General features: G+C 43.4%; 1 protein-coding gene across 2 annotated transcripts in view; it reads left to right on the top strand.

Annotated features, from left to right (window-relative positions):
* The window catches only part of ST7 (suppression of tumorigenicity 7), a 137,488-nt gene that overhangs the window by 40,695 nt on the left and 80,559 nt on the right, over positions 1 to 16,234 (top strand). Inside the window, exon 1 of one of the 2 annotated variants that reach the window (XM_039726674.1) lies at positions 419 to 593. The exons of the other annotated variant lie outside the window; for it this stretch is intronic. Within the exon in view, the coding sequence (XP_039582608.1) occupies positions 572 to 593 (22 nt within the window). The 5' untranslated portion in view covers positions 419 to 571. Of the gene's footprint in view, positions 1 to 418; positions 594 to 16,234 lie in introns of those variants that run through there. 2 annotated transcript variants of the gene reach the window in all.

Below are 16,234 nucleotides of genomic sequence, written 5' to 3'. Positions count from 1 at the left end.
ATTCAAGGCAGATATTTTCCTGCTCGCATTACCATCCCGGGTGGGAGCTTTAGCATCACGGAGGGAAATACATGTCTGGCCCTTTGTCCTCTGCTTCTTGTGACAAAGGAATTCCCACCCGAGTGGCTGCGCTGTGTCCGAGCCGCTCCGTGTCGGGAGCAGTCGGTCCTGGCGGTGTCCTGACGTCATGCCGAGCGTGCCCGAGCTCCGCTATTGTCTCACGGCGAGCGGGGCTGCGGATTGCGGTGCCTGCTGCCCCGTTCCTCTCGCTGCCTGCCGGCACCACGGAGAGGACAGCAGCGCCCTTAGCACTCGGATTTAAAACAGAGGCTCCCGCTTTCTGCTTCCTGTAGAAGGACCTTGCCTGCGGTTGCAAGGAAGAGCTGTCTGCGGTGTTGAGCAGAGGAGAGGAGCAGAGAGGAGAATCTGGCAGCTTGGATAGCCTGGACTGCATTGTCTGGCTGCATGACCCCTGCTGTGTAGCAGTCTCATCCCCTCTCTCGTACGCTCCCTCTGTCTTCCACTCTTTTTTCTTCTTTCCTTTTTAAAATAGCAGCATCTGGGGCGAGCCATGTTTGGCACCGAATCGTCATGTAAGTAAATGCATCCCATTTACATCCTTTTTCTGTTGAGATCAGGGCTTGTTTTATCCTTTCTGTACCCGCCACACTTGCATTCTCTTTGCCGTAGGTCGTGGGCTAAAAGCTGTGGTCCTTGCCTGCTTGTGAAGGGATGGAAGATGCTGGAGGGGAAGCATCTACCTCCGAACTGTGGGTGCATCCTCGATGCAAGCAGCAAGGCAGCGTAGGGCTGTCAGCGCCGCTGAATCCAGGCCGCTGGAAGATCGGGGGGGAAAGGCAGATTTGCTTGAATGTGGCAGTTGATAAGATCGCATCTGTCAGTGATCAGGAGCTGCAGACACTCTAATGAATGCACTACTCAGATGGTGCATTTGGGGACTGAGAATGCTGCAGTGTTAGATGGGCGAGAGCTGGGGGAAAGTGATTTAACCAGCAGGGAAAGACTGCTATCTCATGTCTATCTCTTTTACTTCATTTTTGTTTCTGGGAGAAAAAAGGCTTCTCTGCAATCCCCCCCCCTCCCCCACCCCGTGACTACAGAATCCGCAATTAAATTAGATGGAATTCTAAATACGAGGTGAAAAATGCTAAAGAAAAGGATCCTTTATTTTTTTTCTTCCTCATCTTTGTGCTGGAAAATCTTAGCCGATGCAGTCTGCTGTATAATAGCCATGCAGATACATGTCATTGAAAGCAAGCCAATTTTGCTTCAATGGGAACAACAATTACCTACCTGGCAAATCTGGCTGCAGAGGAAGGCTGGGGGTTTATGTATAAATAATGTTGCTGGTGACAGTGTGGCTGTGTGGGGACCAGTCTGATCCAGTGATTATCAGATGACCGAAAAACAGAAAACAGTTGGTTCATGCTGTATTTTGTGCACAAAACAGTACTGGGTGTTGAAAACATGTCTCATTTGGATATGAAGCGATGGCTTTTGTAGAGCATCGTCGCATCCATCATGGTGTAGTGTCTCCACACTTCTGGGCTGGGACCTGTTCTGTGGCTCATCTCTTCCTAGGAAGTGATAAGAGCATTGGGATGCCTCATAATTATGCCTCCCTGGCTGTCAAACCCCTTGCTCCCGAAGAGTTAATTGTTCCTGTGACCAGGCTCTGGCAGCTCCCCCCCTCCTGTGCCACAACACCCAGTCAAGGTCAGGCAGCATAAAAACAAAATTTGCCTTTAGATTTCTTTTGTTTAGGGACGCATTTTTCATGCACAGTTGTAAACATGTCTGCAGCTCTGGGTCATCAGAGCATGAACAGAGATGCCAAATGTTGTAGCTGCATTTGTTTCACCCTGACAGATCTGTGAGCCCCAGCGTGTGTGTCTGTGGGCTCTACTTCTGCAAAATGCACATGAACAGGCTTTGAGATAAAATCTGTGCCCTACCTGCCCTCTAGCAGAAAGCCATAGTATGCACTTGTTCATTTTCCTGGTCCTTTCTTGGTTTACGAGATGCATTGGCTGAAGTCACAGGGGTTGTGCACCAGCAGCTGTGGCTGCCTTTGTTTCCATGGTTCCCACAATTTCGAAAAGGGCAATGGGAGCTTCCATATCAGCCACTACCTGTTTCCCAGAAGGGTCTAGAAACATAGTGTGCTTTTAAAAATGGGATTAAACAGAACATGGCTCGTTGCCATCGATTTGAGCAGAGGCTATGGTCAGTCTCTGCCTGAACTCTCTGGCCAGGTGAAGAGGAAGGCAGTGTGCTGGCCAACTCCCCTGTGCCTCTGCTCAGGCCTGAAGCAGAGCCCAGGAGTTCCTGTTCAGGCTGGACAGGGCTGTCCCTTTGCCTGCTGCTGCCAGGTGCTGGCAGGGGGGAGGAGAGCGGGGTCACAGTGCTGCCCTGCTCACCTGCCTGAGCGGGTCAGTGCTCCTGGAACCAGCCCTGCCCTTGCCACTGCTGGAGGAACAGTGCCTTTGCTTTCAAAGAAAGAAGGTGGTGTCAAAATTACTTCAGTCAAAATGCTAAGAGGTTTTCGTCTTCCCTCTCCTTCTGTCTTCTTCATATTTCCAGGTTGTCAAATGATAACAGTGCTACTAATTGTTAATGTTTCTGTCTGGCTACAGCAGCAAATAAGACAAAAAAAGAGTCAGCATTATTTGGACATTGGAAATATGACAGAAGCTATTGCTGCTGCTGTCCGAAAAGCATGAAATGAGCAGATTACAGTTTTTTTAATCCTGCTGTTTACCCTTAGTATTTAGGATTTTATTTCTCTCTGCTTTGATTAAAAATACAAGGAAAATGGTCAGAAGCAAATACTGGTTCAGAACCTTTAATCTCACTCAGTATCAAAATATTTTAAATGTCGAAACAACTCCCCTTTGGCAATCCTGTTGTTTTCTTTTTGCTTTTAGCAGCAGTTAGAAGGGCAGTAAAAGATAGTCTGGCAGTCTTTGCAGGAACAGGCATCTGCTTATCGCCTCCTGGATGCAGGGAAAGACAAACAGCCAGTGACAACAGCCTATAAAGGGGGATAAGGCAGCAGGCGATGCACGAACAGCTGCTGACACTCGCAGTGCATGATGAGCAAGGATAGAGTGTGCAGAGCAAAAACCCAAGAAGTGTCCGTGCAAGGGCACCGTGGGAGGGTAGGGTTGTTGCCATGGGGTCATGGTCAGTATTTTCCATTGGTCATATGTTCTTTCTGTAAACAGAAACATATGTGCCAGGGAGACTTGATCTTCAGATGCACTGCCAGGGAGGTGTGGGGGGCTCTGTGCATGGGGGGCAGCTTTTCATCCAATGCCACCACTCCTGCTGACCTGAAAGATTTGTCTGCTCACCATAATTGTTTCACATTCTGTAGGAGGTTTTATAAAAATTGAGAATTAAGTCTTTTTGTAAGATGAAATGGTGTTGTAGGGCTGCACCAAAGCAGAGAAGTGGTGGACCTCTGAACGAGTGGCGAGGTGGCCCCCACAAGAAGAGCACCCTCATCTCAGGCAGAAGAGCCTTGCAGAAGTAACCAGCAAGCATCCCTTGTTTAACTAGGAATACTGGCAGTTTCTGGCCTCCAGGAGAGATAACAGAGGCACAAATTAAACTGCACTGTGAGAGCAGCAACCAGTGCTGGGAGAGGTCAGGGGATTGCAGCTCCATCACAACTGGCTGTGTATTGGTGAGGAATGGGACAGGTGCAGTTTGGGATGCAGTTGTGAAACAACTGAAGAGGCTCAGAGCCATTTATTTCATGCATGTCTGAGAATATGCACCCTGTGTACTTCAGCTACCCAGAGAAACTCAGTAGGAGTGCAAGGAAGGGATTCACACACTTACGCCCACAGTGCTTGCCCCAGGGCTGTTACAGGGACCCAGACGTGTGCTGTGAAAGCCCCAGGTGATGTTCTCAGTACTGCTGCATTTCTTCATGCCGAGCCCTTGTAACCTAGCAGCAGTACCACACTGTGAGGGTTATGGGGGGGTTGTCTGGGAAATGCTCTTTCAGCCTGGGCTGCTTGGGAGACACTCATGGTGGTCCCTGTCTGGTGGATCAGCAACTGCACTCTGGAAACAAAGGAGAGCTGACCAAAGGGCCAGAGAAACACAAAACCAAACGGAAAGTGGAGCTTTCCTCTGCTGCAGGGTTAATGCTAGAAGGCTGCTCTCTGTGGGGAGGCTGGGAACTGCTGGGGGGAATGAGAAACCTTGTCACTTAAATGTGCCCGGAAAAGCTTCTGTGCCTGTGCTAGGCTCACTGTATTGTCTTCTGCTCTGTCTGTTCAGGAACTGTTTTTGTTCCCAGGCACTTCTTTCCCCAAACTTTCTTCCAGCGAAAATGCAACAAATGGGAAAGGTTAGACAAGATAAGTGATTTTAGCGCATCAGAGAAGTAAATAGTCATATAAACTTGTGCAAAACAGCAGCAGCCAGCAGTAGAGAAATGGGAGATCTTAGCATCAAACATGGAGGTGAAGGACAATCTGACTGGCATCTGATTGCCATCCTGGGTGATGTGCCTGCTTCCTCTGTTCCCAGCAGTGGTACTCATCCCAGCTGGAGAACCATCCAAAACCTGACCACTCCTGCAGGTTTTGAGCATGTTGGCTCTGCCAGCTTGTTCATGGGGTGGTTAGATGAGCAGCAGCACAAGGAAGGGTGGGACATGACTGTTGAAATTCTGGTGGGAGATAGCAGCCTTGGTGAGACTGGGCTCCACTCAACCAGCAGATGACCAAAATGCTCCTTTTTTGAGTATAAATAGCCCAGTGCCATCCTAAAAGGCTGAGAGCCCTAAGTACAGCCACAATTCCTCAATGATGTTACACTGGCACCTCAGGCAACAGTGTACTAAAGAGAGGTTACAGAAAATACCAGAAGTTGTAACTTTAAACCAACATATGTAGCTGCTGAGGTTCCTGTTGTTCCCTGTCGAGTCAGAGCTGGTGAAAATATTGCAGAACCAGGTCAAAGAGAGACCTAGCTAGACCACTGTCAAATGCCAGAATAAACCTGGGTTATGAAAGGGGTTGAGGTTACAGGAGCTTGACAAATATAATAATAACTTGACAAATTCATCAGTGAAACTACAAGATACTTGGAGAGAAAATGTAGTCTCACATCCCACTTACTGTAGATTTTGAGGATTGACTGCGTGCTAGTATTCTTACTTTCTAAATTAATATTTTTTTAAAAAATACAAACCTGAGATAAGAGAGGGTTCTCTAAACTCCTTTAGGTGTAACACCTTGTTAGGTGCTTGAGATGTGTTCTCCAAAAGGCTTGACTGCATGCTCAGGAGGACAGGGGCTTGAAGCTCAGGCAGCACCAGGCCTACTCAGGCAGAACCAGTGACAATTTGAACTCTGTGCTGAGCAGTTCACAAGCAGGCAGCTGTCATGAGTTTAAGTGCACCTTGCCCTTGCTTTCTCCAAAAGCAAAAAATGGGCTGAGGCATCTCACAGGCTGGATATGACTCATGAATTTGATAGTCTTTGGTGGTTTGTCTCTTGCAGCCCTGGATCACCTTTCCTGTTTCATTGGTTTAGAAGTTGCAAGGATCTGGTGTAAAGTTACTGAATACAGTAATGGTCTCCCAGGTAGCTGTGTCCACACAGCTTCTGGGATGGGGAAGATATCTGAAGGTACATGAAGGGAATTTGACAGGCTTTTCTTCAGCTTGTCACGTTTTTTGGTCCTTGCCATTAGCTAAAAGCATGAGCTATAATTAGTGGAGCAGTCTGTGAATGATCAAAGATGACAAAAGGTCTTTGAGATTTAAAACAAAAATAGTAGAATATGTTAGATTTGAAGGGACCAGCCCCTTCGTCAGAGCAGGATCAATCTCCTAGTTAGAGCCAGTGATAGATATGAGCTCAATCAATCTGCATATTTGCAAAATGGTGTGAGATCAAAACAAGCTTCAGTTTGACCAGTGTAATTTACAGAACCAGAAATAGGGAAAGATCTTTTATGACCAAGGACGCCTGAAAGAGAGTCCCTTTGGGCCGTGTGACCCAGATAGGAAGAGCAGTACATGCAGTGAAGACTCTGTCATATTATTTGAGCTGGGGTAGAAGCAGTAGTGTTTCATGTAATTTGGGGATAATTAATGGGTATGCCTAGGGAAAAAAATCATTCACAGAAGAATCTAAGCCATCTCTTTTCATCTGAGCTAAAATGCCCTGCTTGATCCCTAAAGCACCTGTCTGCTTCAGGGAAGCAGGAAAAGATCTGTGAAGTACTATGAGAAAAGCATGTGGAATACAGAGAGACAGAGTATTCCAGATTTTCTAGATTAATGGATTTGTTTCCCTTTTGGTGAAAATCACTTTTATGTAAAATCACCATTTAGATCCTTTCATATGAAGGTCACTGTGTATAATACGAAATTAAAGGATCTTAAAAATTATAATATGTTCCTTATTGAAGAAGATGCTATATTAACCAAATAAGCTGGACAACTACAGATAAAAACACTTGCTACCCACAATCTGGTGGAGCACAGTGAAAAATTGGCTGACTTTGGTGTGTTTGGTCAACATGAAATTTACACTAAGAGATCAATTTAAGATGCCTAGACACTGGGAATAGAACAGAACCCGTATTCTGCCTAGACCAAGAAATGTGCTGTTGCTTCCCAGAATTAGATGGAAAGTATTTTAGAACTTCTTAGGGTTCTCAAAAATTTCATTTGAAAATGGTATCTTGAGCTGTCTTGATCAGTACAGGAGAAGGGAAATTCTTGTGAAACTACATGGCAATGATACAAAATTAAAGTATGACATTTCTGACCTCCTTTGAGAAATAGAGTGGCTGGGAAGGTCTTCCTCCATGCGTGCTTTGAGAGGGATGCTGAACAGACCCTTAAAATGTGCTAGATCCTGCCTCAGCCTAGAGCAGGAGCCTAAGGTGAAAATAGTGAGATTGTGAGAGAAAATATATAGCTATACTGGGGGCTTTCCACATTTGTATAGCCCTTAGGTAGCTCTTTTAAAGGTTTGACTGAGAAGGGAGGAAGGATGAGAGAGGGTAAGAATGAGCTCTAGAAGAAATGCCTTGTCTTCAAAATGTGTGTAGCCTAAAAAGCCATGAGGAGTTTTTGAAGATGGTCAGTGGAAAGATTCTCCATCTCCCTTTACCTTTCCTGTTTACCATGCCACTCATTATTATTCCAGTGATTTTGCAATTTGCAGTGATGATGATTTCATCTATGTCTAGCAAATGCCAGCTTTCATGTTACCAGTAGGAACTAGTATTGGAAAGCTGTCGTGCAGAATTTGGATTTCCTGCTGCACTCTCTTGAGTGTGGAAGTATCCATATGAGAGTACGTGAAGAAATTTTAAGAGGATATAGTCTTGATGAGTTGTGGTTGTGCAAGTGCAGCAAAAGAAAAATGTACTCAATTACATATTTTAGAAGTTCCTGGATGGAAGTAGAAAAAGGAGACCAGATTTTTTTTTACTTCATATGCTAGCTGCATTTTTTTTTTTACAATGAAGTAAGGGATTCTATGATGAGGACACCACTAGAAAGCAAGTTCTGAGAGGAAGGGCATCTATTACGACTCCAGGGAGGTCAGAAAATGGCAGCATACTCCACTTGTAAGACCTCTGCTACAAGAGAAGGAAAAACTGCTGTAAGATACCATCCCAGGCAGAACCTCAATTATATAAATCACTGGCTTGCAGATATCTAACAAGAGTCACACTGATTCTAATAATAACTGACTTAGCACAATGAAAATAGTGCCAGTCACAAAAGAAAAGAAAAGTATCCTGGTAAGAAATACTGAAAAATGCTAAAAAGATACATTTAACATATACTAAAAGAGCTGAATGTGGAAAATATTGGCACCACTAACCTTTTTTCCTGTCAGTTGGATTCATTACTGTCATTAGTAATGTATCTAGGACTGTTGCAGTGGCAACAGTAAATTGTGCTGCTGGATTTTCATCGGAGTAGGTAATCATGAGTTGTTCAAATAATCTGCTAATAAAATACTCTCAGACTGTTTAGGTTATCAAAGAGAATACAGTAGCTGAGAAGTGTCAAATTAGCTGGCAAAGAAGCATGGATGTGTGGAGATCCCATGTGCTTTGTCATCCACATGGACATGAGGCCAGGCAGTCAGTCTGCTTCATAGGCTGTGGGTGGAGGCGAAGGTCTGCTAAGGGTTAAATGAGCTGGAGAAAGCATTCCTCTGACTCTGGAACATGTATCAGCCTGGCTATTCTCTGCATCCTCTGCTGCTTGCATGGTCTGCAGTGATAACTCCACATAAGTTGTACAGAGCAAAGAGGGTGATAATCAGGCTGCCTGTGTGATTGGATGAAGAAAAGCTCCAAATGATGGAAGTGAGCAGACAGATAAAAAGCAGCAAGGTCTGAACTGTAAGCACCACAATCAAGAGTGGAAGTTCCTCCAGGAATCCACCCAAGTGTGAGAGGCCTGATGCACAAACCTCACACAGGAGGATACAGTGCCCTTGGTCACAGGACAGAAGAGCAGTTTTGTGCCAGTACAAACAGGAGCAGATTCTTCTACAACTGCTGACCTGCTAGAGATGTGTCTCTGAGATTTTGGAATGTTCTGAGAGCACAAGGAGATAGCAGTGGGATGAAGGATTTCTCAAGTGTGTTAAATAAGACATACTACATCATCTTTAGTGTCATTTGCAGTTACCACATCCTAGTGGGACTCGGGGGTGTTGCCCCAGCCCATAGGGATACAGCAGCTAGGATAACTAAGAGATTAAGTGGCCTGCTCAGGATAAAGCACTAGTGGTCTGTCACAGCAGATATCCCACAGAGAATGGGCATTCAAAGGCCTTTGCACAGGGCCTTTTCTAAGCTTACCTTTATAGGTATGAATATTTTCACAGCTGGGGTTCTTGCTCTGTTCAGCTACACGTCCGCAGCAGGGAGGTGGCACTGCTGTGGGCATTGCACATCACAGTGACCGTCTGGATGCAGAGAGACATTCATTTGGTTGCTCTGGGGCATTGCATGTATGCTAATGACTTAGAGTCTCTGTGGGGTTTGGCTGCCTGTCAGAGAGGAATGAAGCTGTAGATTTGAAACCAGTGCTCTGTACTGCAGCAGTTTGGTGAACTACGTGCCTGGCATTTAGTTAGGTTATGTCTTGTTTGTGCGTCTGTAGTGACACTCAATTAATTCTTCCAGAAAATACAGATAAATATTCACACAGAATTTTACAAAAAGACACAAAAGGGGGCTCATGTTTGGACTTGCCATCCTCAATAGTATCCCCATAAACAGAGAGGCTCCCCTGGGGGAACAAAGCAATATGACTCTCTAATGTGGAACGTCAGTGCAGCCGCCGTCACTATCGAATGAGGCGCTGCAGGCAGCAGCTGCTGTCGGCAGGCTGGCAGCAAATATGGGTGTCTGCATTTTCAGCTATTCCCCCCTAGGCCATGGCTTTGTATGTACTCCTGATTTGGTTTGGTTTACAAAGGAAAAAAGCAGTGTCTTTATGTCATTGAACAATGTAACTGTAGACAAAGGAGTTAAAAAGAAATCTGCCAGTTTTTGTTTATGTATGTAATATGTGGGTACATTTGTTTGTCTATTTATTTATTTATTTTACTTTTACAGATGTTGGTATTTAAAGCTACAACTGCCTTGTTTTTAACAGACTAATTTAGCAAAATCAAAGCATTTTTTTCCAAGTGAAGGAAAGCCTGAAACTGTCTTGCTCTATAGCACATCATTGCTGATGAGAAGCTGTGGTCTTCCTGCTTCTTGCCAGGGAGTTCAGTACCCTGGCAGGCAGTAAGTCTTGCTATTCTTGTATATTGGTATGCCAGAAGTTTACATCAATACAGAAGTGGACTATCCTTTCATCTCCAGTAACATTTCAGACATTCTGACACAGCAGGGCTGGAGGTGTCTCACAGGGCAAGCCTGCATTGCAGCTGACTTAGGTGCTTGCTGCCTTATGTACAAGTGAGGGAAGATCATACTGCCAAGCTGGCTTTCAGAAACTGGAATTTCATCTCTGAAAATCATCTGCTGGATGTAGCAAATTGCTTTCCAGGGATTTTTGGTTGGTTGGCTGGTTTGTTTTTTTTTTTATTTGGCTAAAATCTGGCCATTAGTCCCGTCTTTATTTCTGAACTTCAATCTGAAAATACCTTTCAAAGAAAAAGATGCACAGCTATTTCAACAATTAAATTCTAAAACTGAATCACAGTTGTCTGGCTGTCCTTTTGCTTTCTAACATCCAAACTCACAGAATTGGTCTGATTAAATAATTTTGAAGAAGAAAATGAGAACAGCCAGTCAAATAATAGCTAAAGTTATCAGTGGTTATAGCCAGAATGAAATCTAATCAAGATAAACTTCTAAACAGTAATCTAAGACTAATATTAATCTATAAACGATTGATGAATGAGATAATCATGATAGGACAAGAACATGGCAGGTGCATTCTTTGTCCCTTTGTATTCAGCACTGGTGAAGCCACACCTGGTGTCCTCTGTTCAGTTCTGGTTCCACTCAAAAAAGACTTTGAGATGCTGGAGCTTGTCCGGAGAAAGGGTGAAACAGGTGGAAAGTTGAGAGCAAAAGTCATGTAAGGAACAGCTGAGGGAGCTGGGGTTGTTTAGCCTGGAGCAAAGGAGGCTCAGGGGAGAACTTATCACTCTACAACTGCCTGAAAGGAGGCTTAGTTAGGTGGAGGTTGGCTTCTTCTCCCAGTCAACCAGTGGCAGGACAAGAGGAAATAGTCTCAAGCCTGGGCCAGAAGAGGTTGAAATTGGACATCAGGGAGAATTTCTTAAGGAAAGCACTGGCATGGGCCGTGCATGGAGATGGTGGAGTCACCATGCCTAAAGGGGTTCAGGAAATGGCTGGACATGGCACTTAGTACCATGGTTAAGTTGATAAGGTAGAGATCAGTGGACAAAGGTTGGACTCAATGATCTTGGAGGTCTTTTCCAACCTAAATGATTCTGTGATTCTGTGAAAAAATATTTTAAACATAAAAATGACCTTATTTTCCAACATTTCATTTGCTTTCATTCTTTGCAAGAAGACTAGAGAGCTGGCTATGAGCAAAAGTAGAGGTAACTTCCTTTGTTCTTCATAAAGTTGCTTTTTCCAGGGGCTTATAAATGAGTCCAAGGTAAAAAACAGCCTTCATGGATTCAAGTTTTATCTTTGAAAAATATTTTACACTAGCTAGTAGGACGCTAATGTGAAAAAAACGTCAAGAACAGCAGTTGTTGCACTGCAGTTGAGTTGTGTGTGTTGGTCATTTGCAGCTGGTCACCTTTTCTTTGGGGACAGCATATCAAGGTGGGTTTGAGCAATGAGAAGATTGTACTAAATGGGTATTGAAAATCTTTGTGCTGGGTTCTTAAGAGTTTGGGCTGATTCATAAGATCAATCTTTTCAGTGATTGCTATTCTCAAAAATAGTACATTATCTCTTACAAGGTTTGTCTGGATGTATTCTTACTTAGGTTTAAATAAAAGGGTATCTTTTTAAAAGAAGTTTAATTAAGATAGTATAAAAACCCCACAGCTTCTCATTTAGGACTAGACCAAGTTAAAAGGGTGTGGGTTTCAGGTTAATTGAAGTAAACTTCGTTAGCTAAAATAAGAATGCACATGAACTACTGTACAAGAGTATACATACTGCATCCAAACATGCATGCAGGCAGGTCAATTTACTTGTAGTAATATTAGAGTAAAAATGACAACGTGTTTTATTGTTTTTTGTTTATAATGCCTTTCATGAGACTCCCTGTAGTTTTCAGAAATTCAAGATGAAATATCACCTTGTTTCCTGTGCTCTCAGGTTCTTTGACAAGCAGGAGTGACCTCTGATAAAGGGTTTGAAGTTCACATCTGCCAAAGATGAACTGCAGTTTCTAAGTATAACAAATGAATAGCGTTGTTTTCTTTCACCTTGTAGCTGTGCAGTCAGTAGCACCTTGGTGCTATTTCTGCAAAGCTAATCATACATATATTTGGAGGATGCCAAGAAAACGGGTACCAGGAACTTAATTAGCCATCCCATGGATAGGGCCATCCTTCCCTTAGGTGTTTGCTGGTGGGAAGGCCTAGAGACATCTCTCTTCATCCATACTCGCAGAGCATCAACAGTTCTGAGAACATGAGATGAGAAGGGCCACCTTTTTGAGGATGTTATCTGTAGTAGTCAGCACTTAAGCCATTGTCCAAGGTAGTATAAAAACTACTCTTTATACAGAACAACCTACTGTTTATGTACTCTTCAGAATCTAAATACTAAACTTGAGCTAGCTTTAAAACTTACGAGATTCTGACAAAAACAGGAACTGAGCACAAAATATATTTTGCAAGCTGTTGCAAAATGAATCACAGGTGGCTGATCTGGGGAGACTGAAATAAACTGAAGAGAGTGGTTGGAAAGCTGAAGGAAGAGGTCAGATCATCAATTTTCTTAAATAACAAGAAAATTGAGATGTGATGAGCTAAAAGAGAGAAGGAGGTCTGCCACACAGAAGATCCTGGAATAGTAAATTCTCAAATTGTGGATGATTTGGCAAGTGTAAGAGCTGAAATCTCATATCTCATCCAGATACATATGTGTGCTGTATATTTGTAAGAGAGGGGGGAGAAAGCGAAGGAGAGTGAGGGGGAAAGATATAAGCAGTTTTGATGGTGGCTTTCTTAATCCTTCCCCTCCTTCTTTAAAGAGTGCTGCTATTCCCATGAAGAAACCAAAAGACATCCTTAAAATGTAAAATAGAAATGGTTGAAAATGCTGGAAATGCTATTTAAGTGATTTTAGTAAATGAGGCCATTTTAGAAATTAAAAACAAGCCATCAGTCTCCCTTTATTCCAGTATCTAGATGAGAAGGTGGGTGGCAGATGATTTGCCTTACTAAATGATATCACAGTGTTCTTAACTGCCATAGGAACAAGAATTCATCGTGTCCATAGAGCCCTGCTTCTGTTTGGGGTGAGAAGACAGGGCAGGGTCTCTAGGACTGGAGTGGTGCTAGAAGCTGCAATGACTGAGATGATGCAGGGTTGGAGGGATGGACACAGCTCCTACTTTATCTTTCTGAGTTTGGAGTGGAAGCAGGCTCTGTTTTCCTTCCCTGGTAATGGCTGATGGTTTCCTCGGTGATTTGCTCTAGGTCTGTCAATCTTGACTGTGGTCTGTTTTACTGAAAGTACCAATTAAGTGGCCGAGCATTTGCTCTGCTTCCCAGATGGTTCCCCCTTCAGCAGGGAAGCAGTCTGTGCTGTGGCAGAGCGGGAGGAGCCCAGGCTGTGGTCCTGCTCCCGTGTCGCTCAGGCTGCCTTAGAAGCTGCGTTAGCAGTGGGATGTGCATTAACAGCGTAGTGAGCAGGAACGAGCACAGCTGGGGCCAGGTGGGAGCTGGGAGCAAGGGAAACCACCTGATACTGTTTTGTGTGAGCCTTGCTTGTTCCTAATCCCGCTGGCTGTTCAGTCTTGATGGTAGCAGTCAGTCTGGGTACCGGCTGTGCCTTCCCGTGGGCTGCCATGCTACTTGCAGCTGCTGTGAAGATGAGGAATTTCCATTTTTTCCTTTCTCTGATGAACAGATGAGCTGCATTTATGCCCTAGGTATTGATGCTTCCCCTCATTTTAGCTCCATCTATGGTAAGATCCCTTTCAGTGCATTTTTTCCTGTGGGTCTAGCACCTTGTAGTTCAGGGAAAATAACTGAAAGTATCTGCTTATTGACAAGATCTCCTGCAGCTTCCAGCTGCAGCACTGGCATTTTTATTCAGAACTTGGATTTCTGAGCATAGGTCTATTCCCCCATTCAGCATCACCAGTATGGCCCCCAGAGATTTTCCTACTGCACAGAAAAAATGTACTCTGCAAAATATCTTTATTTTCTGAATGTGTATTACAAACTTGCTGAAGAGCTACCTCGATTTTCCTCCCTGTTTTTCTTAACTGTAAAGATGATAGTGGAGAAAGTGACCAAGCATGCCATGTTTCATGTGCTTTATGATCACTTAAAATATTTGGTGTTTCAGGTTCTTCCTGGGCATTTAGTCTTTACAGTCCTCAGATCAACTGTACAAAACACAATGCTCTCCTCTGTATTACAGCCCTCTATATAGCATGCCAGAGAGGTTGCTTGAGCATAAAAGGGTGCACTAAATTAATTCAGTCAATCTATAAAAACATATTTATCAGTTTCTGGTGGACAGATCTGATTTTAAGAGAGCAGTTTGCTACAAAGAGGGCTTACCTAGGTGTCTGGCATGAATGAGTCAGTGTCCAAAGTATAGGTACAGAAGATAGTATGTATTTTCAATTAACAGATAGGCACTGAGTATTTTGAAGGTGGATACAAATCTTCTCTGAACCTAAAAGGCGTAAATCTTTTTTGGTACAATCCCTGAAATGATAAGATAAGACCTAAACAAACCTATCCTCTAATATGGGAAGCAGACAGACACGTACAGAAAATAGTTACTGTTATCTATGACGTAGCTTTCAGCTATTTGGCATGGGGTAGTCTATCATATTTTTGTCCCCTACCTGTCACTTATTTATTTGTTGCTCATGACTGACTCCCAGCACTGCATGTGATTTGGCTGATGAGGCTCAATCTGGTGCACCCTGTATCTTAGACACCAGAGTTACTCATTTTGTCTACTACAAACACATCTAACTGGTCTTCAAGCTCCATGCTATGGCCACTCTGGTTTGTGCACTTAGAGTTCATGACATTTTCTAGGAAATTAATGAGTTATTTTGTTAAGCACCTCATTTTGACTTTTCATCAAGTCCTGTTAGGTAGTTAAGTTTTCTGCTAGGTGGGATTTTCTGATCTCTGAGTGGACTGACAACAGCCATCTTTAATGGCCAAGGAAGAGAATTTCGTTCTTCAGCTACAGCTTCACAGCTGGAAGCACTTTCACCCCAGTAAATCTTTGCACAACACAAAATTGCTTCCAATTCCACTCACTAATTTCATCTGCTTCAAACAAGATTTCAAAGTTACTTAGCAGCAAGTGCCTGTGGTGAGTGGAAGGTACCTGCCATGCCTGCAAAGCAGCACTTGCTTATGAAGCATGGCAGAATTTTGTGTTGTGGTTATTTATACCTCTGGTTTTGTGTTCTCTAGTTGTTATTGTGGTAGTTACTGGGTGAAAGAATAGGAGTACATGTATATGCTAATACTGTATGTTGTAAACATTTTACACATGCATACAATGGGGATTTTTTAATAGCTAGTATGTAATAAAGAAGCTTTTACATTGCATCCTCTTTCAGGGAAAAGGCTTGTTCTCAGTTGTGGGTTTGTGGGTTTCTATTGTCAGTTTCCGTTGGTGGTGTATAAAGAGAGGAACTGAGTCAAGACTGTGAAACATTATTTTGGAACTGAAAACAGTGACTTTAAATGCAATAATTTCCCAAGCAAAGACATTTTAGTCCTATTTCAATCAAATTTAGTTCTGATGAGTGGATATTTTCATTGCTGAATCCTACTTTGATTCTTAGTATAATTTCAGATTGCAGGACAACTGTGATTTTGTCATTATTTTGATCCTATTATTTGAAGTAAAACAAACAAAAATCATCAGTTTTAAAATTGGCTGATTGTTTTCAATTACTACTTTTTAGCAATTCTTTTTCATTCATCAGTATTTTAGCTGGACATTAATCTAATACCTTGGTAAAATACCATGTAAGATACCTTGGTTGCAGTGCTATTTGTACACTTAGTTTATAGTTTTTCATCATACCTTAAATGTTGCTCTGTCACCATTAGGTAGGGTCCTGGATGGCAGAGAGCTGAGTCAGGGAAAAAGATGTGTCTTCTGAGTAAAGGTAGTGCTTCCTGAAAAGCCACCAATCAGATAATCATTCAGATAGTTGCCTTCTCCTGTGGGCTGGGAGTGCTGAGTTCAACCAACTACATTTATCCTTGAAATAATGTTGTGGGTGTCAGTCACCCGGGCTGGGGTCATTCCACCCCACGTATGAATGACCTAGGCTTGCTCTGTTCCTGCACTGTCCTTCTCCAGCAGCAGGATGCCCTGGGACAGGGACTGGACTGCCTGGATCTTGAAGTGTTACCCTTTTGAGTCTTCTGTCATTTGTCCTAATCACGATTTTCTTCAGACTTGGGCAATTGTGTTTACAAGATGATTCCCTTGGATGAGTGCCTCCAGTATGTGCATGTCAGAA

This window comes from Passer montanus, unplaced genomic scaffold (genome assembly GCF_014805655.1).
Source record: "Passer montanus isolate IOZ18808 unplaced genomic scaffold, ASM1480565v1 scaffold6, whole genome shotgun sequence".
In the NCBI taxonomy this organism is placed as follows: domain Eukaryota; kingdom Metazoa; phylum Chordata; class Aves; order Passeriformes; family Passeridae; genus Passer; species Passer montanus.
This window is presented reverse-complemented; position numbering and strand designations above follow the sequence as displayed.